This window comes from Monodelphis domestica, chromosome 2 (assembly GCF_027887165.1).
Source record: "Monodelphis domestica isolate mMonDom1 chromosome 2, mMonDom1.pri, whole genome shotgun sequence".
Classification (NCBI taxonomy): Eukaryota; Metazoa; Chordata; class Mammalia; order Didelphimorphia; family Didelphidae; genus Monodelphis; species Monodelphis domestica.
Window position 1 is genome coordinate 1,299,289 of NC_077228.1, and position 23,834 is coordinate 1,323,122.

Below are 23,834 nucleotides of genomic sequence, written 5' to 3' on the forward strand. Positions count from 1 at the left end.
AAGAGCATCCAGCCCGAGGTCACAACCCATCCAAGAATGCAGGGCTTGCGGTGGAGAGAAGGGGAGTCAACACACAGACGGCTAGCACAGAATGTTTAACATCTGGATCAGAGGGGGAGAGGTCTGGGCTCTCTTTGGGAAACAGTGTCTCGCTCCAGATCTGCTTCCCTTTTTTGGCCTCTCGCCCTCCCCTCGTGGCTGAAGACCCTGGTTTGCTCCTCAGAATCTTCTGAAGCAGGATTCGGCTCTTTTATTTCATGATTGCATCGTGGCTGGGCCCTGTAGAGCTCCCAGGGTTACCCCCTTGGCCAGGCATTGAGACGACATGATCCTCCCTTAATGAAAATAGTTCTCTTCACTCCTGGGATCAGAAACCTACTCAGCCCCTGCTCTGTGTCAGCTTTATGATGTTCTCCCCTTGGACCACAGAGGAGGGTGAAGGGCAGTAGAGGGAGACCACCAAAAGGCTTCTCCTCTCCCAGTCTGCAGATCACACTGGAGAACAAAGAAGCCTTTCGCTAGCTCCTCTCTAGACAGAAGAGAAGGATGCTTTTACTGCTCAGCTCCCAGTCCTGGTTTTTCTCCAGTCAGATCCACACTCCACAAAGCCACCACATGGAGGCGGTTAAGCACAACTTTGGTCATTCGAAGAGTTCCTGTACACACTAATTGCCTCTAGGATAAAATAATAAATAAAAAGAGCTTCTTGAAAATTCTTCACAAAAAGGGCAAAACTAAAGAAACAAAAACAAAAGCAAAAAACCTTCATAATCTGATTCCAACTTCCCCATCCAGGCCTATTGTACATTTTCCCCCTTCGTGTACATGTGTTTTGGCCAAATAAGTCAACTTTTTTTTCTTGGTACATGTCATTTCCTCTCTCGCCTCCATGCCTTTGTCTCAACTGTGCCCTGTGCCTGGCATGCATTTCCTCTTCACCTCCACCTCTTCAAATACTTAGTTTCCTGCAGAGTTCAAGTATCATTTACTTCCTCCATGAAGTCTAGCTCTCACAAGAAAATATCTATCCAGCATACATTTGTATTTCTATGTTGTTTGGTGTTTCTCTCACTAGAATAAGTTCCTTGAGGGTAAAGATTTTGTTTTTAGCTTTCTATTCTCATTAGCTAGTAGGTACTTGACAAAGGAGGTACAGGGAGGGAGGGAGGGAGGGAGGGAGGGAGGGAGGGAGGGAGGAAGGGAGGGAGGGAGGAAGGAAGGAAGGAAGGAAGGAAGGAAGGAAGGAAGGAAGGAAGGAAGGAAGGAAGGAAGGGAGGAAGGAAGGAAGGGAGGAAGGAAGGAAGGGAGGAAGGAAGGAAGGAAGGGAGGAGTGGGTGGGTGTGAAGCAAGGCTCTTTATCAGTCACAGGGAGGAGAGCAGAGATGCTACACAAAACACGTGAGGAGGGAGAGCTCATTTCTGAATGGGAGACTATACACTCCAAAGCAAGGCTCCCATAGTGAGTTAAAGAAGGGTGAAAGCTTGGGTGGGCCATTCCCAAGCAGCTGATCCCAGGACAAGGAGCGCCCTTGGAAGAGTAGCTAGGCCCAGCCAACGCCCGCTCCCCAGAGGCCGGCTGGTTTGTCCAGACTAATAGACTGTCAGAATGCCAGAAGGAGGCCTTAAAGGGGGCTCTCGGTCCTGCTTTAGGGAGGAGGAAGCCGGTGACGCCCGGGACGGGAGATGCTCCCCAAGGCCATGCAGGTCTTCCCGGGAATAGTGGCTCCCGGGCTTGAGAAAATGGCGGAAGAAGCCGAGGAAATGCAGCTACCTTCAGTTGAGCCTGAGCGCCCCGAGGGCCCCTGGTGGCCAGCTCCTGGGGAGAGGGAGACCAAGAGACCTTTCCCGAGAGAGCGAAGGGCCCCAAGGGGGGGGGGGGGGTGATCCGGAAGGGCAGCAACAGCCTGAGCGGGGCTCGGACGACTCCAAAGGCCCCTCTGGGAGCCCCAGTGTCGGAGCCCCTTCCATAACGAGCAGCCCTTCTGGGTGTGCTCACTTTCTGGCGCCGTCGGGAGGCTACAGGGGGCAGAGGGAGTGTGCAAAGGGCACGCGCTTTCCCTTGGTCAGGGCTGCCGTGAGGACATCCGGCTCCCCGCAGTTCTGCCTCCTTCCCAGGGCTGGCCCAGCGCGCATCTTCAGTTCGCTTCCTGTCCTCCCCTCCCCCTCCCGGAATCCTAGGAGGCGGCTCCTGGTGGGCTGGGGGAGGGCCGGGCTATACCCCCCCCCCCCAGGCTGCGTGTTGGAGTGAAGTTCCAAGAGAGCTGGACGAGCTGGCTCGGCCGCTGGGGGGGGGGGGGGGGGAGGTCAGAGGCGGCAGCCCCTCTTCCGGCTCCTGGAGTGACACCCGCACATCACAGAGCGGACAAACTGAGGCGTGGTCGCCGGGGGTCGTTTTTCATTGGCTTGTGCGCTCCCACATGAAGGCTGCTCGCCCGCTTTTCCTATTAAAGCTTAAAAACCAAATGAGTTCGATTAAGTACGGAGTGAAATGTGGGGACGGGAGCGACTTGTGGCCGCCATTGTGTCCCGGGAAGGAAGGAATGTCATCGGGCCGGAACAGGAACTTCGGCCCGGAAGAGGCCCGGCACAGGCCCGGCACTCACTGGCTTCAAAGGGACGTTAAGGTCCAAAGACAGAAGAATGAGGGGAGCCAGGAAATGGCCCTGCCCGACCTTCCCGTCGCTTCACTTCCGCCTGCGCCAGCTCGCCTGGGCCGGTGGGTCCGCTCGTAGCTGTACTCTTGGTGGCTGGGAAGAACTCAGGGCGTTCCTCCTCTTCAAACCCGGAGGACAGCGGGAAGGGCCCGGAGTGTCCTGGCTCTTCTCGGAGTACCCAGAATGCTTCATTCCTGGGCCCCCGGGGCACGGCAGCGCCCAGCCACAAAGGAAGGGAAAGTCCAAGATTGCATTTCCCCCGAGGATACTCAGAAGCTCCTGGGCAGGGTTGCCCGATTGTCATGACATGCGAATCGGCTTGAAATGTCACCATGAAACGTTGAGAGGGATTCACACGCAGGTGCTCGCGCACACGCACAAGCACACGCACACACACGCGCACACGCACACACTCACTTCCTTTGAAGCCCGGGAGCTCTGAGAGGTCACCGGGGCTCCAGCTCCCAGGAAGCCCTTTCCTTTTCCGGGCATTCAGAACACTTTCCACACATGGTCCAGGGGCTCTTCAGCCCGCCGTGAGACCTTCTCACGCCCCTCCCCCCCTTCCCCAGGCACTCTCTCACCTTCATGCTTTTGCAGGCTGCTCCCCGAGACTCTTGAAGGGAAGTAGAGGTTGCACCGTGTCTAACTAGGCAGATATTGGGGAAAACTGCAAGAGGCTTGTGGAAAGGAAACAGGACTGACAGTTCGTGGGGGAAGGAGCCAACTGGGAGTGGCAGTTGGGTCTTGTGACTAGCACTTCCTGTCTGCCAGGGTTGGATTTCCCTCCTGGGGTTGGAGGAGAGAGGAGCTTGTTCAGCCCAGTCTGGTGTGGTGTGCCTCTACTTGTTCAGCCGGAAGACACCGGTTTCTGAAGGTCAGACTTGTTCTTGTTTGCTTTCTGTCTACTGCTAAGATTCTGAATTAGACAAAGCAGGACTGATATGGAGTAGCTGGGGTGGGAAAAACCCTCCGCCAGCCTCTGGGCCTGGCCTCAGGTCTGAGAAAAACTCGGCTCCCAACTGGTTATGAACCGTGATATTATTTGAGCTGGCAGTCAGATAAGTGGACTATCTTTCTGGACACAGAGGGAGCTGAACTTCAGTTCAGTCATTCCACGACAAAGAGTCCTTATCGGACCCCTGTGACTTCCTCTTGGCAGGGGGCCTCTCTCCCCTTTGCCTCACCGAGCAATATTCCCTCTCTCCCCTCAACTCCTCCATACCCCATACAAACCTCAAGTTATCCCCATGTTTCCAAGCCTCCATTTCCTTTCCCAATAAATGTTACGCGCTCTACCCAAGGCCACGGCTGTTGAGGCAGACACCTGCTCATCCTCCCTTTAAGCTGCTCTTCATATATATGCGCTCGGTCCTGCCCCGGCGCGCTTTTCCTTGGGTGACCGCCCTAGTGCTAGCAATAAACCTCTCCCTGCTGTCTTTGCACTGTCTCTGCCTGTTCCTCTGTGGGGCACTTCCACTCGGACCCTAACACTCCCACTGCCTTCAAGCCCAAGCCCAGGAAGTGCCTCCTGCAGGACCCCCACATGGAAGCCGGACAGCCCCCTCCTCCAGCACCGACTTTCGACATTCCTGTCTAAACTCCACGAGAGCCGCTCAGTTCATCTCTGCGGTCCTCTAGGGTTCCCTCACACAATGGCCGGCACCCGGCAGCCCCGGTCGGATGATTTCTATGGGAACTGGGGAGTTAGACAGAGCTTCACTTCCTCTGCTTGGCTTATCGTTGTGGCAAATGACAAAGACAAGGCGAAGGCGACACCCGAGCTGTCTGCTGGATGCAAGCCCTAGCAGGCGATTCTCCAAAAGCAACAGTGCCACCCTGAAATTGAACTGAACTGGGGGGAGGGGGGGGGCTTCTTTCTTGTGCTCAGATGAAGAAAAGAGAAGAGAAGAGAGAGCCTAAAAGGGCTGTGGGAGCTGGGAACCTGCCGCACACCCAGAGATAATATCATCCGGTGAGCTCAGTGTCACACAAAGCATCTGCCAATCCAGGACTCCCCCCACCTCCCTCTGACGATAGACAATTCGTTTCCTTAGACGACTACTATACCCTTTGACCGGCAGCCAGTGGTATAAAAGATAGAGAACTGGCCCACAAGTCAGGAAGATCTGAGTCCATATTCAGCCTTAGACACGAGCTGTGTGACCCTGAGCAAGTCATTCGACTTTTTGCCTGTCTAAGTTTCCTTAACTATGAAATTCAGATCACAATAGCTCTCACCTCCCAGGTCAGTGTGAGGATCAAATGAGGCGATCTTTGTGAAACATTTAGCACCATTCCTGGTACACAGAAGGTGTCTAATGAGTGCTTTTTTCCTTCCCTCTTTCCTTTTCATATTGTCTACAGTGTTACCACTGTACCTCTGGGGAATTCAAGAACAGCAAAAGATGGGTGATGGGATCCCAGAACTCGTCTGAAGCAGGGTGTCACCCAGACACCCCTCAAAGACCTCCTCAGGCATTCAATAAATGAGAATTTAGACTTGCTTCCATAGCAGGGGCAAGGGGCATCGAGGCAGGAGTCCCAGCCTCGAAGAGCTTGAGTTCTACTGATGGGGGCTCAGATGGCATTTCCTAGAAAGTCAAGGCCTGGCACAATTGGAGAGCCAGGAAGAGAGGCTCTCCTTGTCAAAGGGTTTAAGAGCCCGACTCAGCCTGCCAAGGCTCTGGGGGCTGTGGCGCCAGCTCGGTGCCAGCTGAACATTCGTAGAGCCAACCGTCTCCACCTTTCTCCAAGTCCCCAACAAAGACACCCCAGAGAGGCCCAGGGCCCTTTTCACTGTACAGATGAGGAAGTTAAGGGACTGGCCAAGCTAGAGAAGTCAGGAGCCTCACACCGTGGTGGAAGCCGAAGTCCCCTTGAATCCAGAGTCGGTGCTTTGGCGACCGTTGGCTGAACCCTAATTCCTAAAGCCAGAGGAATTCCAAAAGGAGAAGAAAAGAGACAACTCTTGAGGCAGGAGGATCTGCCTGGGCAAAAGAAGGGGGGCTGGAGAATAACTGGGGACTGGAATGAAAAGGAGGCACTCGATGGTGACCAGGTGGGCTGGACCCTGTGGAAGGAAGAGGGATTCCTCCATGCAGAAGCGCCTCCCTCCATCACTTGTGCCTGCACGACCTTGGGTCAGTCATCCAAAGCTCTCCCCCAAGGAAGCCGCACCTTTGGCTGTTTCCGGCTGGCCATTGGCACAGGTTGGGCAGCCCTACAGGGGAGCTGGAAATGGCTGGCCAAGTCCCCGAAGGTCGGGGCCTCAGTTTCCTCATCAGCTCAATGGGGGAGGGCGGCTCCCAGGTCTGTCCGGAGGGCTGACCCTGGGAGCCAGAGTTCTGGCATCACACAGAAACCATTTCTTCTCCCTCCACCAGAGCCGCCTCACTGCACAAGGGCACGCAATCGCAGCTAGAAGAGGCCGCCCCCCACCCCCAGGCGCTTCCTGATCCTGCTTTTGTCTGTGTGTTGGAGGCTGAGTTTTGTCCTTAGTTATCGTCCAAGGGTTTCTTCCTGTTGTTTCTCTTAACCAGAAAGCGGCACCCCTTCTCCCGCCCACCCACCTTTGCCCAGAAGTCCATCTCTCCCACTTGAAATGCTCTCTCTGCCCACCTCTGCCTCTTGCGCCTGCCTCTGCCTCCTTTCAAGACTCAACTCAGGTGCAAAACCCCAACAAAGGCCTTTCGTGCTTCCCCAACTGCTCGTGCTGCCCCTCTACCCCTCCCCCAAAGGCCCTTCATCGCGTTAGTTCGGTGTTTCCATTTGAGTCCGTCCAGTAGAAGGGATGTGAACCATTCCTTTCCCCAGCTGTCTCGGAGTCTCACTGCACTTAATATAGTTGACCTTAGAAGTCATCGGGTCCAAACTCGCTTCACACAAGGATGCCCTTCACAACAATCCTGTCCAGAAGTCATCCTTCCTCTTGTGAAAGACCTTCTATCATGGGCACAGCGACTAAAGTGGGGGACTTGGAGTCAAGAAGACCTGAATTCAAATCCTACCTCAGTTCTGTGACTTGTCAATCAGTTATTGACTGATTGATTGATATTGGCAAATATTATTAGGGATGGCTTTCTGAGAGCGGGTCTGGGGGAGAGACATAGAGGGGATCTAATCAAGGTAAAATAAAAGCTGTCCATGGAAATTCATCCTGAGAATAAGTATCAGCTGAGAGCCTGAGGATCATTCCTATCACTGTGCCTTATCGGGAATCCTTGGTAGCTGCCCATTTTCCTTTAAGGCGCGTGTGCCTGCCTCAGGAGCAACCCTCCTGGGCTCTGAAATGTCACAGTAGCCCGCTCCTTGAACCCCTCCATATTCCGCACAAACAGGCAGCTCGGGGAGCCTGGAGCTTTCCCAAGCTCCACACACTGGAAGAGGAGAAAAGTCTGTTCAGTAAGTCCAAACCCAAGCCAGCTCCCTGGCCAGCACTTCGTCCCTAAACAGAAGTGGCTGCTCTTCTGGCAAGGCAGCAGGTCCCTGGCATCTCCCCTGCCTCCATTGCCATCTGCAGTGCTTCACAGGCTGAGAAGGAAGGCCCATCGCCGAAGGGGCCCGGCCAGATTTTGCACATTCCTGCACCCTGATCCTTCACTCTGAAGAAAAACCCCAGCGTGCCAAGTATTCACAGAGAGACCGAGAGCTCCATGGCAGGATGCCTGGGCGTAGAACAGCCAGGGTGTCTCTGCCAGCTCACCCAAACAGGAACCAAACACTGTACACTGTTACGGTAGGGTAGGCAGTCACCTTTTAACTACAGGCTCATATTGAAAAGTCTCCCAATTAATGCACTTTTATTAAACCCTGATTTTTCTAAATCCTCTAAATGAAGAGATGGGAAGATGAAAGAAAACCTATGTGTGGCTTCCAAGGCAATCTACTTTGTCATCTTAAATGGGAAGGAAAAATTACACTCTGCATTTATATCACAGACCAAAAAACTACCACTACAAGCTACATCTCTCAAATGGGAAGGAAAAACCAAGTACATGAGGAATTGAAAGATACATGGGGACTCTGCTTTTTAGAAAATGTAGAGGCAGAATGGGCAAACGACTGGGGTCAGGAGAGGTCTGGGTTCAAATCTTATCCCTAGTATTACAAGCTCAGTGAACGTGGATAAATCCCTCAATGTTGCTGAGTTTCTACTTCTTCATCTATAAGGGATTTTTCCCAGTTATAGGTTCATGATCCTAAAATAGGGGAAATACTGCTAGCTCACAGGGTTACTGGGATGAGCAAATTAAATATAATAATATTATATTATTATATAACATATTATAACAACATAATAACAAATATAAAGGACTTTGTAAACTTTAGAATGTCATAGCAATAGGAATTGGAATATACTCTGTCCACCTTATATTTCATTCATTTAGTGAATTCCTGGTTAAGAAAATGTCCTCTCTCGGTGTCTACCAGCATGATCTCTAGACATATAGTATCAAGATTGAGAAAAGGAAGCAGAGCCAAGATGGCAGAGTAAGGCAAGGACTCACCTAAGCTCTCTCAAATTCCCCTCTAAGCAAGGTTAGAATAATGTGAATTCTGGAGCATTGAACCAACAAAAAGGTCATGGTGAAACAATTTTCCTGCTCAAGACAACTTCAGAAGTTGACAGCAAAGGTATTTCTCATTGAGGTGAGACTGGAACACAGTCTAGCAGAGGCCCGACAAGCCACCAGCAGGGCTTGGGGACAACTGAATCAGCAGTAGTGAATTCCTGAGCTCTCAGCCCACAGATGGTAACGGGCTCAGATAACTAGTCAGAAGGAGATTACAAGGAACTGTTTGCTGGCACTGTGAGCAGGACCTTGTGACATTAATCATATGCAGATATGGATCACAACCCAGGGCAAGGAGGACCACTAGCAAGGGCATGGTGTCCCTGATCACAGTTCCAAGGAAGAAAGAGTACTTGTGGTTACGCTCAGACAAGAGCACAGAACAGGACAATGGTAACAATACATGTCCTTAGATCATATCACCTCAGAAGTTCTAAAAACTTACAGATTCCTGAAACCAGCTCAGAAAACAAAAACCAACCCCCCCCCAAAAAAATCCTGAAGAGTGGCATATTATCCCTTCTACCTCAAGAGAAGAGTTTAACATAAAATTAAAGCCCAAGAAAGTACTGGAAAATAATTTTTAAAACGCCAAAAAAGGAATCTGACCATAGAAAGTTACTATGGTGACAGGGAGGATCAAGACTCAGACTTTGAAGAAGATAACAAAATCAAAACAACTATTAATTGGCAAGGCCTCAAAGGGAAAAAAATGTGAATTAGTCTCAGGACCAAAAAGAGTTCCTTGAAGAACTCAAAAAGGATTTCAAAAATCAAATAAGAGAGATAGAGGAAATATTGGGAAAAGAAATGAGAGTGACACATGACAATCATGAAAAAAGAATAAATAGCTTGGTAAAGGAGGTGCAAAAATACTGAAGAAAGTGATACCTTAAAAAACAGTAGAGCTCAAATGATAAAAGAGGCACAAAAATTAACCAAAGAGAAGAATTTAAAAAGCAGAACTGGCCAAATTGGAATGAATTAAAGTATGGTTGATTCTATATTCATCAATTAATATAAATTGAAAAGAACCCATTAAAAAGTAGAATTGGGCAAATGGAAGAGGTACAAAAGCTTACTGAAGAAAATAAATACTTAAAATTAGAATTGAGCAAATGGAATTTAATGACAAATAAGTCATCAAGTCAACAATAAAACAAAATTCAAAAGAATAAGAAAGTAGAAGAAAATGTGAAATACCTCACTGGAAAAACAACTAGGGTTAACTAGAGTTAAAAAAGTAATTTAAGAATTATTGGACTACTGAGAGCCATGTTAAAAAAGAGTCAGGAAATAATAGTTCAAGAAATTGTCAAGGAAAACTACCCCATCATACTAGAAAGAGAAGGGGAAATAGAAATTGAAACAATCCACCAATCACCTACTGAAACAGATCCTAAAAGGAAAACTTCCAAGAATATAATAACCAAATTTCAAAGATCTCAGGTCAAGAACAAAACTATGTAAGTAGCCAGAAAGAAACAATTCAAATATTATGGAGTTACAGTCAAGATAATACAAGATTGAGCAACTTCTACATCAAAGGACTGGAAGTATTGGAATATATTTTGAAGGTCAAAGGAGCTGGGATTACAATCAAGAATCAGCTAACCAACAAAACTGAGCATAATCTTTCAGGGCAGAAATGGATATTTAATGAAATTGAGAATATTCAAGCATTCCTGATGAAAATACGAGAGATGAACAGAAAATTTCACTTTTGAATACAACTTTAAAAGTATTAAAAAAGTGAAGGAAAGAGAAATCTCGAGGGAATTAATAAAGTAAAACAGTTTACATTCCTACATGAGAAGATGATACTCATAATTCCTGAGGATGTTATCATTATTAGGGCAGTTAGAAAGAATATACATAGACAAAGGGCACTGGTGTAAGTTGACCCCGATGGGATGATATCTAAAAAAATAAAAATTGAGTGAGAAAGAGGGATATACTGGGGAAAGGGGGAAGGGGGAGGTAGAATAAGGTGAATTGTCTTAAATAAAAGAGGCACAAAAGAGCTTTTATGGTCCAAGGGAAGTTGAGGGAGGGGTGGACAATGTTTGAACCTTACTCCAATTGGGATTGGTTCAAAGAGTGAGTAACATCCATTCAACTGGGAATAGAAATCTACAAGTAGAAGGAAAGGGGATAAGACAAGGGAGGACTATAGAAGGAAGAACAGATTGGGAAAGGTGGTGGTGAGAAGCAAACACTTTCGAGGAGGGACAGGGTGAAAGGAGAATGAAGGATAAATAGGGGGTAAATAGGATGTAGGGAAATCCACAGAAGTCATAACTGAAAAAAAATTTACAGCAAGTTTCTCTAATAAAGGCTTCATGCCTCAAATATATAGAGAACTGAGTCAAATGTATTGGACTAGGATTCATTTCCCAAATGAAAAAAAAGGATATGAACAGGCAATTTTCATGTGAAAAAATCAAAGCTATCTATAATCATATGAAAGCCTGTTCTAAATCACTGCTGTTTAGAGAACCGTCAGTTAAAAACAACTCTGGGGTATCACCTATCAGACTGGTACTCAGAAAAGAGAAATGGCCAGCGTTGGAGGAGACATGGGGAGATGGGACATGAATGCACTGTTGGTGTAACTGTGAACTGATTCAATTGGGAACTGCTCAAATAGCCTTAAACCTCTGCATACCCCCTGACCCAGAAGTACCATTGATCGGCCTGCAGCACAAAGAGGCCAAAGAAGAAGGAAACGGCTCATGTGTAGAAAAATCGTCACAGCAGCTCTTCTTTTACTGGCAAAGAACTGGAAACTGAGGGGATGCCCAGTGATAGGGAAAGGTTCAACAAGTTGTTACACACCGTTGTAACATCAATATTATACACTGAGCAACTAACGCATGCTAGCTAGTCTCAGCAATACAACGATTGAAGATAATTCTGAAGGACTTATAATGAAAAATGCTATCCATATGCAGAGAAAGAACTGAGGAACTAGGAATTCAGACCAAAGCACGCTGCTTTAACTTAATTTGTGATCTGTTTTCTTTCACACCATGATGATATGGAAATATGTTTGCAGGGCTGCACCTGTAGAATCTATATCGAAGTGCCGGCCTTCTCGAGGAGAGGGGAAGGGAGAAAGAACATTTGGAACTCAATTTTTTAAAAATGCTGAAAGTATTTCCATGTAGTATTGAAAAATAAAATGGCTTTTTAAGTAAATTAACATACTGTGTCAGAACGTTGTCCAGATTGCTGAGATATGAAGGGATTTGCTCAGGGTCGCCCAACCAAAGACAGAACTGGAACACAGGTCTTCCTCGTCCTAAGGCCAACTCTGCACCATGCCAAGATGCCTGTCTGCTACACTGATGCTAGCAGTTATCATTATTAGTCACTTAAAATTCCCATCACAACTAGGTTAGAGTCAGGAAACCTGAATTTCAAACTAATCATAATATTAGAAATAAAACAAACAATAATACTAAGAGCTAATCTCCTCCCAGCACTTAGCACAGTGCCTGGCACAAAGTAGTCATTTAGTGTTTACTGACTGACTGACTGATTGATTGATGGATGGACTGTTGCCCTTTCCCCCTGGAAGGTCCCTCTATCGCTGTCACCCTTCCCCTGAGCTGGTGAGTTCTTCCTAGAACAAGCATTTTGTGTAAGTGCCCAAGCCAGTCATGCTGATCTTTTTACTCTTCTCCTGGCTCTATCTCTGACTTTCTGGACTGCCCCCCCCCCGGCCTCAGGGCAGATACCTTCCCCCTCCTCTTTTCAGCTCTTTTGGTGCTATCTGTCCCCATTCGATTGCAGACTTCCTGAGAACAAGAATAGTCTTTATTTTTGCTTCTCTTTATTTCCCTAACCCTTAGGATGGTGCCTGGCAAACAACAGGCGCTTCATAAATGCTTCCTGACATGACTGGTTAATTTAGCATTCATTCAAGACTATGTAATTGCTCCCTGGATGTTCTATGGGCGTTTCAAACTCAAGATGCCCAAGAGGACACAAGGGACCTTTGTGTCCAAACCCCTCCACCCCAGGAGCTTCCCCATTTCTGATGAACTTGCCAGTCCTCCTCCAGTCATCCAAGTTTGCCCTCTTGGAATCATAGTCAATTCTTTCCAACTCTCAGTCCTCGACTGCACTCAGAAGCCAAATTTCATCCTCCTCAGCCTGCACCACCACAACACCTCTTGAATCCCTTCTCTCTATTTACAAAGCTTCTATGATAATTTGGGTCCTAACGGCCTCCTTCCCAGATTACTGCAATGCTTCCTAATTGATTTCTCTGCCTCTAATATTTCCCTTCTCCAAACTATTCTCCATTCAGCAGCTGGACTGACATTCCTAAAATGCATATCTCACCATGCCGCCCTCCCTCTCTCCCCCAAACCTCAATGGCTCCCAAAAGCCTATGGAAAAAAAATAATCCAAATCCTTAGCCTGGAATTGAAAGTATTTTCCAATTTGCCACCCACCTTTTAATTAGTACCCTGATTGCCTATTTGTCCCCTTCACGCACTCATACATTCCAGGCTAACTAGTCTGCGAGCTAGTCCTAAAATGTAACATTCCCTCTCCTGCCTGGATGTCCTGGTCCAAACGGTCTCCCATGTCATCAAGACGCTGGACAGTTCCTCCTCTCTTCAACAGAGAACCTCCAGCTTCCCCGGCATTTTCAGTACGTGCTCTAGCTTCATGCCATCAGTTATCCACCTATCTGTCTATATTTGATAGTTGTGTGTGTGTGTGTGTGTGTGTGTGTGCGTGTGTCTGTGTGTGTGTGTGTGTGTGTGTGTGTGTGTGTGTGTGCGTGTGTGTGTGGTTCCTTGAGTGAAAAGGAAACTCCTTAAAGGCAGGCACTTTCGTTTTTGTCTGTCCCTTCAGTCCCTTGCACATGCTAGAACCTTCGTAAAGGTTTGTTGAATTAAGCAGATGCATATATAGGTACATGGTGGGAGGTGACGGGAAGGAGGATTGGAGGCCTTCCATGCATGGGGTTGGTGAAATCCCAGTGTGGGAACTCCCTTTCCCATGGAGAACAATGATCTGTCTGTGCCATAGTCCTAAAGATTTGTCTGGGGTAAATGCGAGGTTAAGTCACACAGCTTGCAGCATGAGGGGTAGGACTTGAATCTAGGGTTTCCTGACTCAATGAGGCGTGCTCGGTGAGTCCTCTCTATGTGGATCTAAGTCCCAGGCCATTAGCTGGGACATGTATAAGACAGTAGCCCACGCTGACGTTTGTGAAGCAAGCCTAGGCTGGAGAGTTGAGCGTCCTCCCTTTTCTGGCGAACCCACACGCGGCATTTTGCTTTAGTGTCGGGCTTCTGCTTTTTAGGAGGGCTCCGAGAAGCCGGGCCGGACAGTGTCCAGAAGCGGGTGAGCAAGAAGGGAAAAGGCTTCAAGTTCGTTCCAGTGCAAGATGCGTTGAAGCCCCAGAGCTGGTTCAGATGAAGTAGAGAAGATCTCGGGGGGGGGGGGGGGGAAGAAAAACCCCGGATGGTTGTCCTTCAAGGAGGTGCAGAGCTATCAAGATGAATTCAGCAGAGAATGCTTGAAGGGGGGGGGGGCACAACTAGGGGGGTGGGAGGAAACTGCCAAGAGGAAAAAGAGGGTTTGGTGTCAAGAGACCAGAAGACGTCCCCTTGGCGGGCCGCGGGCTTTCCCTTGACGAAGATGTTCCAGCGAGGACGACACTCGCTTGTCGAAGACGTGAGGAGAGGATTCTCCTTCGCTGACCAGTTACACGAAGGGGCCGAGACCTCTGGGCATGATGAAGTCTATTGATATCGAGCCTGAACAAAGGGTAGAGACGCCCAGACATCGACACGCACGAAACAGCCGACATAGATGAAGACCTCGACGTCTGTCTATCCCTCTCTATACACACACTGTAACATATGTGTAGCCGGAGCGCGGATGCCAACGAGGTAGGGAAAGGCCGCCCAACGTCCTCCATGAAACCCAGATGAGGGTGGCAATTTCTAGTCTTGGGAAGTTACCTGGAAGAACCAAGAGATGAGCAGACGTGCCCGTGTTCATGCGCCTCAGGTGTGCCAGCCCAGGTCAGTGGACTCTAAGGCCATCTCTCTATCGCATGGGCCATCCTGCTTCTTGGCTGTGTGTGTGACCCAAGCTCTATTCAATTTGGACTCCAAGGAAATGGATTCGCCCATATTTATGGATTTGGGTCTTGTCTCTTTTAGTTACGCCAATTCTTCCTGTAAATAGCTCGTTTGCAGATACTTGTTTCCATGCTGTCTTCTCCATTAGACTGTAAGCTCCTTGCGGGCAGGGACTGCCTTTGGCCTCCTTCGGTAGCCCCAGTTCATAGCACAAGGCATAGAGTAGGTGCTTCATAAAGCTTTCCAGTATATATCATCCATCACCACGTCTGTCTCCTCCCTCATCGGGATGTCCTCAATTGTCCCCCTTCCTTGGTCATTTCAGAATCATTAGTGAATGATCCCTTTAATTAAGTCTGCAGTTTCCCTGACCCTTACAATGGCATAGCCAAGAGCTGACACTGCTGGCTCTTTGAATAGGAGCGAGAAATGGACCCCTCCCCATCCGGCGGACCATCGGGAGCATTTCCCAGAGTACCCCGGGCTCGAAGGAGAGCCTTTCCACTGCTGCATGGTTTAGACCTTTCTGAATTTCCTGCAGACTCCACTGAGAGGCAGCTTCCAGCCCAAGGGATGGAAAATGGGCTCCTCGAACACCAAATAGCCTTGCCTCCATTTCCCTCTGTGTACCCAGTGCTTGGCCCAAAGAAAGCACCGAATGATTTATTCTTTCATTCCTCCTCCAGCTGGGGAAGCTGTCAATGCAAAGAGAGTTTTGTGCCCATCAGGGTAAGCCAAGAGGGCAGCATGCGAGTGTCTACGGGGCCGACCTCCTCTCTCCAGAGAAACGGGCTGGACTCCCAGGCTTTGCTGGCTTCTCCTCTTGCGCGTTGCCCATTTTGTCTTTCAAGGACTTCTCATTCCTGTTCTCTTTTCTGGAGACACAAGAGGAGGCCAGGACGGAGATGAGGCCTTTTCCCTTCCAGCAGTTCGGGAGGAGAAGCAACAACCTCTCTCTTCCTGTCTGGGCCGCACTAAGGGCTGCACATGCTCAAAGCCACAGTCCGGGGCTCAGGATAGCAACTGACGAATGCACAAGATGTTCTGCTTCACTGTAATCTTCTTTGGGAAAAACCTCTGTGCTTCCAAGTTCCCGGATTACTGATAAGGGCTCTCTGCTCATTATCTACAAGGCATAATTAATAAATGCTGTGTGCCCAGCTAATAAGTCCACTAATGGGCCTTGGGCTTCTTAGGCTGCTTACCCTGGATTGGGATGCACTTGCCGCAGCTGAGGAGCCCCTGAAGACTAGATTGTATAAATTCCACCACATACCTCTCTCCACCCAGCCAACTGCTTGGCTCTCTTGTGCCGCGCAATTGTGAGGATGCACAAGGACCAGAGAGGAAAGCGCAGCATGGAATCCTGGCCCTGCCTCCCCCACCAGATCAGGTCCGAGAGCTTCCAAAAGGTGGCTGCAGGGAGGGAGGGGGTTCCCATCTCTCCTGGGCCTGCAGACATTGAGCTAAAGCCACACCAAATTACTGGATCTTCTTGTTGCTGCTGCTGCTGGTGAATGTGACAAGAAGGAGTCAGGAGAATAAGCAGAAGGCTACTTTGGGGTCACATGTAACAGGCTTTTAGAGGCAGCCTTTCCCAGATGCATGAGGATGCAGCCTCACTTCAATCAGGCAGTGCTAATTCTTGAGGATGACTTTCAGAGAATTCTGCACATCCGTTCCATGGCTGTCAAAGAAAGTTCCAAGAGGTCTTTCTGGTCAAGCACACAGAACCACATTCCACAATTCTATCTGGGCCCTAAGATCCAGAAAGCTGCCTGAAAGAAGTTTCCTTACCATCCACGGCCTCTCGTTTCAGCTGGGAACCACTGCTAGAGGCGGACAAGCCCATCCCCACAAAGAGGTATTTTTGAAATTGCAACAGAGATTCCCAGTGCAGGACTCTTGAGTTCTGAACAGCCATGGGTAGGTCAGCTCTCCATACCTCAGATGGCACGTTAAGAAGACTAGCTAGCTTTTCTCTGCACACATGGAAGGAAGGAAGAAAAAAGGGGGGAGAGAGTGAGAGAGAGAGAGAAGGAAGGAAGGAAGGAAGGAAGGAAGGAAGGAAGGAAGGAAGGAAGGAAGGAAGGAAGGAAGGAAGGAAGGAAGGAAGGAAGGAAGGAAGGAAGGAAGGAAGGAAGGAAGGAAGGAAGGAAGGAAGGAAGGAAGGAAGGAAGGAAGGAAGATGGGCCTCTCTTGTCTCTTCTGCCAGAACATTCTCTTGACACTCTGGGGGCTCATTTGACAACAGGAGTTGATTGATGCTGCCCCCAATGGAAGATTCCACCCACAACAATCACAGATGGCGAGATTGCTCACTGTCATTTTTCACCAAAGGCTGGGCTCAGGCATCCAGGCCACACTCAGCAGAGAATCTTCTCCAACCCCCATGACACAGGGGAGACTGTACTCAGCAATACATTTTGACTTGAATCATTAGCAGAGTTTTCTATCACTGGCTGTTTAAAAAAATATTAAAGCAAGCCCTCTGGCCAGCCAGGCTGGCTGGCTGATTTCAGTTCCCCTGCTTAGCTGCATACAAGGAAATGGAGGTGAGATCCAAGATTTTTGCTATTAGCTTTCCAAACTGTGCAAAATCACTTCCCCCGCCCTCCATCACCTCCTCCATGATGGTGTCATCACTAAAAGGCAAAACCAAAATAAGTACATTATATTAGACTCCTTCATATTTTTAACAGATCTCAGTCATATGTTTACGGCTGAGTCAGAAGATGCCCTTGAAAGATCAAAGGAGCCAATCACAAGATACTCTTCTTTTAAGGAACTTCTGAATAAAATATAAGGTTCCCTCTTTGCTCTCCCTCCTTTGTGTAAGAACTGGTGACTTACCAAACTCTAGCTGCTCTGTTGTATTTTAAAATCAAATTCCAGAAAGATTTCCCTGGGCTAGATCATCAAGCCATATCTAATAAGTTAGCACTAACTAACCGTGGTAATACTTGGGTCCAAATGGTCAAGTGAACAAATATGAGCAATCAATTAATCACTGACTATTATAAATCAATAGTACATAATTAAATAGTATGCTAGGTACTGTCTCAGGAACTAGAGATTCAAAACAAACACCCAAGATAGCCCCTTTCTCTAACAGATTTTAATTACATTCCATGAAGTTCTTAGATCTAGAGCTTAAAGGGATCTCAAAAGCCATTCAGTTAACACTCTGATTTTCCAGATAAAGAAACTGAGACCCATGGAGGTTAAGTCACTTTCCCAAGGTCATACAGATAGAAAGTATAAGAGACAAGGTTTGATCATGAACCAGTTCTCTTTCTGGTACATGATAGGATGACAGAAACACGACCAAAACTCAAGTGGAAAATTCATGAGAACTTAGCAGACAATAAGCTCACAATGAGACAAAAGGGTACCAAATCAAACTAATTTAATCTGAGGCTGCATCCTCCTGAAGCTGTGGGGTGCAACAGATAATGCATAAACAGATGAGAAAACAAATGGATTCATGCAAATGACTTGGAGGTGGCTGACTCAGTATATGAAAAAGTCAAAAGGAGAAAATCTGGAGGCAGAGTCAAGATGGCGGCTTAGAGGCAAGAAAAGTTCAGACCTCCACAAACCCTTCCTCACTGATCAAAAACACAATGCTTCAAGGGGACTGAAAACCAAATCTAACAACAGGACAGAGTTAGGGAACCCTCCTCCTGGACCCAACTTAAAAGGTACATCGCCCCAAAAGTCTAAACTCTAGATCACGTGAGTTTAAGGGGAAGTAAGAAGGAAGGTCCCAGGACCCTTCCCCCACCTACAGTGTCAAGCTTCCAGTGTTGGATGGAATCTCTGGGCAGGCAAAGGCTCTAGTCAGGAGGGAGAAACTTACCAGCAAAGTGGGGCCAGGTTCAGGGCTTAGAACATAGCCGTCATAGAGGCAGCTGAAGGAGAAACTCAGAGCAGGCAGCCCAGTTACAGCCAAAACGCTCCATCTTGCTCCCTCCTTCCTAGAGGTTTTGACCTCAGGACACAGCCAGCTTTGCAGATCAGCTCCACCCTGGCTCAATCTCATCAACAGGGAAGATAAGAAGCCTTCAGAGGACAGGGAAGTTCAAGCTCCAACACCCCTCCCCCACAGACTGATCTGAGAGTCTCCCTGACTGAGCTCCAAGGGCAAAGACTTCAACAAACTACAGGCAACAACCTTGACAACAGGACAGGAGGCCCAGCTGCTTTTCAGCTTCTGCTGTCAGCCAGGGAAGATCAGAGTAACATGTTCAAAAACCAGAATAGAAAAGAAACCCTTTGAGGAGAGAATAGCCCAAACTCACAGATCCAGGAAAAATGAAAGGAACAAAATTACAGACAACTACAGAGGAGAAAGAAGGGGAAATATGAGTAAACAACAGAAAGATAAAAAAGAAGTTACAATAGACAGCTTCTATCCAGGCAATGAACAAAGAGCAAATGAAACAGAGGAGGATCAAGGAACACCAAGCAAAAACACAGAAACTCCAGTGAACTGGACACAGGATTTGGAAGAACTCAAAATACAACTCAAAAAACAATTAAGAAAAGGTGAAGACAACTGGGGAAAGAACTTAAAAAAGCAAAATATATCATCTGGAAACAGAAAATAGTGTCTTGAAAGCCAAAATTAACCAGCTTGAAAATGAGGCAAAGGAGATGAAAGATCAGAAGGAGATGGATGACCAAAAAAATCAGGGATGAAATAAAGTCTTTAAAAACTAGAATACAATAACTAGAAGCAAACAATTCTACAAGGCAGCAAGAAACTATAAAACAAAATCAAAAGAATAAAAAAATTGAGGAAAATATGAAACACCTCATCCACAAAATGGAAGATCTATAAAACAAGTCCAGGACAGACAACTTAAGAATCATTGGTCTACCAGAAAATCATGACAAAATGAAAGACCTGGACATCATTCTACAGGAAATTATCCAAGAAAACTGCCCTAACATTCTAGAGCAAGAGGGAAAAGTGGAGATTGAAAGAATCCACAGATCACCTCCTGTACTCAGTCCCGAACTGACAACACCCAGGAATGTTATAGCTAAATTCAAGAACTGCCAGACTAAGGAAAAAATATTACAAGCTGCTAAGAAGTTATTCAGATACCATGGAACTACAGTTAGGATAACACAGGATCTAGTTGCATCTACACTGAAGGACTGAAAGGCAATGAATATGATATTCTGGAAAGCAAGTGAACTAGGTCTACAATCAAGAATCAACTACCCAGAAATTTTGACTATATTATTGCAGGGGAAAGTATGGACATTTAATAAAATAGAAGACTTCCAAGCATTTGTAAAGAAAAAATGGACCTGAACAGAAAATTTGATGCACAAACACAGAACTCAAGAGAATCATCAAATGCTAATTAAGAAAGAGGAAAAACAAAAACAAAAACAAAAAACTTTTTTAAGGGACCCAATAAGTTAAAATGATATGTATATGTATATGTACAAGAAAAGAGGATATTGATAACTCTTAAAAATTGTTAATATCACCTGGGTAGCTAGAAGAATTATACTTAAAGGGAACAGTGACAAACTGTATAGGACAAAATGCCAAGACATAAATATGTATATAGATATATGTATGCATAAATATATATGTATATATATATATATATATATATATGAACTAGAGGTAAAAAAGTGGTTAATACAAAGAGCAATGGGAAAAGAAACAAAATGGGGCAAATTTATATGTCATAAAGAAGCACATGGTGGGAGGGGGTGAGAACATCAAAACACTGGAAGGGTAAAGAGGTTGGAGATAGGAAACACTTAATTCTTACGTGCATTGAAATTGACTCAAAGAGGGAAGAACAATCAAATCCACTGGGGCAGAGAATAGATTTGCGTCCTATAGAGAAGTAGAAGGGTAACAAATGGACTGGTGGGGAGAGAAGCAATACAAGGGAGGGGGAGGGGGATAGTTTAAAAAGATCATAAAGAAAATAAGAGGAGAATAAGAAGGGAGGGTGGAGAGAAAGGGAACTAAAATAATGGTGGGAATTAGGGGGACTAATTAAAAACAAAAAAAAACACTGGTGTAGAAGGAAATAGTGAAAGAAGAAACAGCAGGACTAGGAGTGGAAATCAAAATGTTGGGAAATACATAGCTGCTAATAATAACTCTGAAAGTGAATGGAATGAATTCACCCATAAAATGCAAGCAAATAGCAGAGTGGATTAGAAACCAAAGTCCTACCGTATGTTGTCTACAAGAAACACATATGAGGAAGGTAGACATACATAGAGTAAAGGTAAGGGGATGGAGCAAAATTTATTAGGCATCAACTGTGAAAAAGAAGGCGGGAGTCACAATCATGATATCTGACAGAGCCAAAGTAAAAATAGATCTAGTTAAAAGAGATAGGGAAGGTAATTATATCCTGATAAAAGGCAGTACAAACGATGAGGAAAAATCAGTACTCAACATGTATGCACCAAATGGTATAGCATCCAAATCTATAAAGGAGAAACTAGAGGAGCTAAAGGATGAAATGGATAATAAAACTACACTAGTGGGACCTGAATCTTCCTCTATCAGAACTAGATAAATCAAACCAAAAAGTAAATCAGAAAGAGGTAAGAGATATGAATGAAATCTTAGAAAAATTAGAGTTAGTAGATATGTGGAGAAAAATAAATAGGGACAAAAAGGAATACACCTTCTTTTCAGCAGGACATGGTATATTCACAAAGACTGACTGAGGCATCTACTGAGGCATAAAAACATTGCAAACAAGTGCAAAAGGGCAGAAATAATAAATGCAACCATTTCAGATAACAATGCAATGAAAAGGGTACATTGAGAGGCAAATTAAAAATGAATTGGAAATTAAATAATACGATTCTCCCAAGTCAGTTAAAGAACAAATCATATAAACAATTAATAATTTCATTGAAGAAAATTACGATGATGAGACATCCTTTCAAAATCTATAGGATTCACTCAAAGTAGTACTCAGGGGAAAATGTATATCCTTGAGTTCATAGATTAACAAATTAGGGAGGTCAGAGGTCAATGAATTGGGCATGCAAATTAAAAAACTATAAAGTGAACAAATTAAAAATCCTCAGATGAAAACTAAATTAGAGATCCTAAAAATTAAAGGAGAAATTAATAAAATTGAAAGTCAAAGAAATATTGATTTAATCAATAAGACTAGAAGCTGATACTTTGAAAAAACAAATGAAGTAGACAAAATACTGGTCAATCTTAAAAAAGGAAAGAAGGAAACCAAATTAATAGTATCAAAGATGAAAAGGGAGACCTCACCTCTAATGAAGAGGAAATTAAGGCAATCATTAAAAACTATTATGCCCAATTACATGGCAATAAATAGGACAATCTAGGTGATATGGATGAATATTTACAAAAATATAAATATCTAGATTAATAGAAGAAATTGAGTACCTAAATAGCCCCATATCAGAAAAAAATGAAGAAGCCATCAAAGAACTCCCTAAGAAAAAAATCTCCAGGAGTGAATTCTATCAAACATTCAAAGAACAACTAATCCCAATATTATACAAACTATTTGAGAGAATAAACAAATAAGGAGTTCTACCAAATTCCTTTTATGACATGAATATGGTATTGATTCCAAAGCCAGGCAGCTCAAAAACAGAGAAATAAAACTACAGACCAATCTCCTTTATGAACATAGATGCAAAAATCTTAAATAGAATACTAGCAAAAAGACTCCAGCAAGTGATCACAAGGGCTATTCATTATGACCAGGTGGGACTTATACCAGTAATGCAAGGATGGTTCACTATTAGGAAAACCATCCACATAATTGACCATATGAACAAGCAAACCAACAAAAATCACATGATTATCTCAATAGACACAGAAAAACCCTTTGACAAAATGCAACACCCATTCCTATTAAAAACACTAGAAAGCATAGGAATAGAAGTGTCTTTCCTAAAAATAATAAGCAGTATATATCTAAAACCATCAGCTAATATCATCTGCAATGGGGATAAACTAGAAATCTTCCCAATGAGATCAGAAGTGAAACAAGGATGCCCATTATCACCTCTATTAATTAACATTGTACTAGAAACAATAGCAGTAGCAATTAGAGAAAAAATTGAAGGCACTAAGGTAGACAATGAGGAGACCAAGCTATCACTTTTTGCGAATGATATGATGGTCTATTTAAAGAATCCTAGAGAATCAATTAAAAAGCTAATGAAAATAATCAACAACTTCAGCAAAGCTGCAGGATAGAAAATAAACCCGCATGAGTCATCAGCATTTCTATATATCTCCAACACATCTCAGCAGCAAGAATTAGAAAGAGAAATTCCATTTAAAATGAGCCCAGACAACATAAAATACTTAGTAATATATCTGCCTAGACAAACACAGGAACTATATGAACACAACTACAAAACACTCTCCACACAATTAAAACTAGATCTAAACAGTTGGTAAAAACATTAACTGCTCATGGGTAGGATGAGCTAACATAATAAAAATGATAATCCTACCCAAATGAATTTACTTATTTAGTGCCATACCCATTGAACTACCAAAAATCTTTTTTACTAAATTAGAAAAAGACCATAACAAAGTTCATTTGGAAGAACAAAGCATCAAGTATATCCAGGGAAATAATGAAAAAAATGTGAAGGAAGGTGGTCTTGCAGTATCAGATCTCAAACTGTACTATATAGCAGTGGTCATCAAAACAATATGGTACTGGCTAAGAGACAGAAAGGAGGATCAGTGGAATAGACTGGGGGTAAGTGATCTTAGCAAGAGAGTCTATAATAAGCCCAAAGATCCCAGCTTTGGGTACCAAAATCCACTATTTGATAAAAAAAAAAACTGCTAGGAAAATTGGACGACAGTATGGGAGAGATAAGATCTGGATCAACATCTCATACCCTACCCCAAGATAAGTTCAGAATCGGTAAATGACTTGAATATAAAGAAGGAAACTATAAGTAAATTAGGTGAACACAGAATAGTATACATGTCAGACCTTTGGGAAAGTAAAGATTTTAAAACCAAGCAAGAGTTAGAAAAAAATTACAAAATATAAAATCAATAATTTTGATTACATTAAATTAAAAAGATTTTGTACAAACAAAACAAATACAACCAAAATTAGAATGGAAGCAACAAATTGGGAAACAATATTCATAACTAAAACCTCTGACAAAGGTCTAATTGTTCAAATTTATAAGGAACTAAACCAATTGTACAAAAAATCAAGCCATTCTCTAATTGATAAATGGGCAAGGGACATGAATAGGCAATTTTCAGATAAAGAAATCAAAACTATTAATAAGCACATGAAAAAGTGCTTTAAATCTCTTATAATCAGAGCAATGCAAATCAAAACATCTCTGAGGTACCACATCACACTTAGCCAATTGGCTAACATGACAGCAAAGGAAAGTAATGAATGTTGGAGGGGATGTGGCAAAGTGGGGACACTAATTCATTGCTG

At 45.0% G+C, this 23,834-nt stretch overlaps 1 protein-coding gene across 2 annotated transcripts in view; it reads right to left on the minus strand.

Moving 5' to 3' along the window:
* ST6GALNAC3 (ST6 N-acetylgalactosaminide alpha-2,6-sialyltransferase 3) overlaps positions 1-23,834 on the minus strand; it is a 464,848-nt gene that overhangs the window by 322,870 nt on the left and 118,144 nt on the right. The window contains exon 1 of one of the 2 annotated variants that reach the window (XM_056814903.1): positions 3,239-3,627. The exons of the other annotated variant lie outside the window; for it this stretch is intronic. Coding sequence (XP_056670881.1) covers positions 3,239-3,244 — 6 coding nt within the window. The 5' untranslated portion in view covers positions 3,245-3,627. Of the gene's footprint in view, positions 1-3,238; positions 3,628-23,834 lie in introns of those variants that run through there. 2 annotated transcript variants of the gene reach the window in all.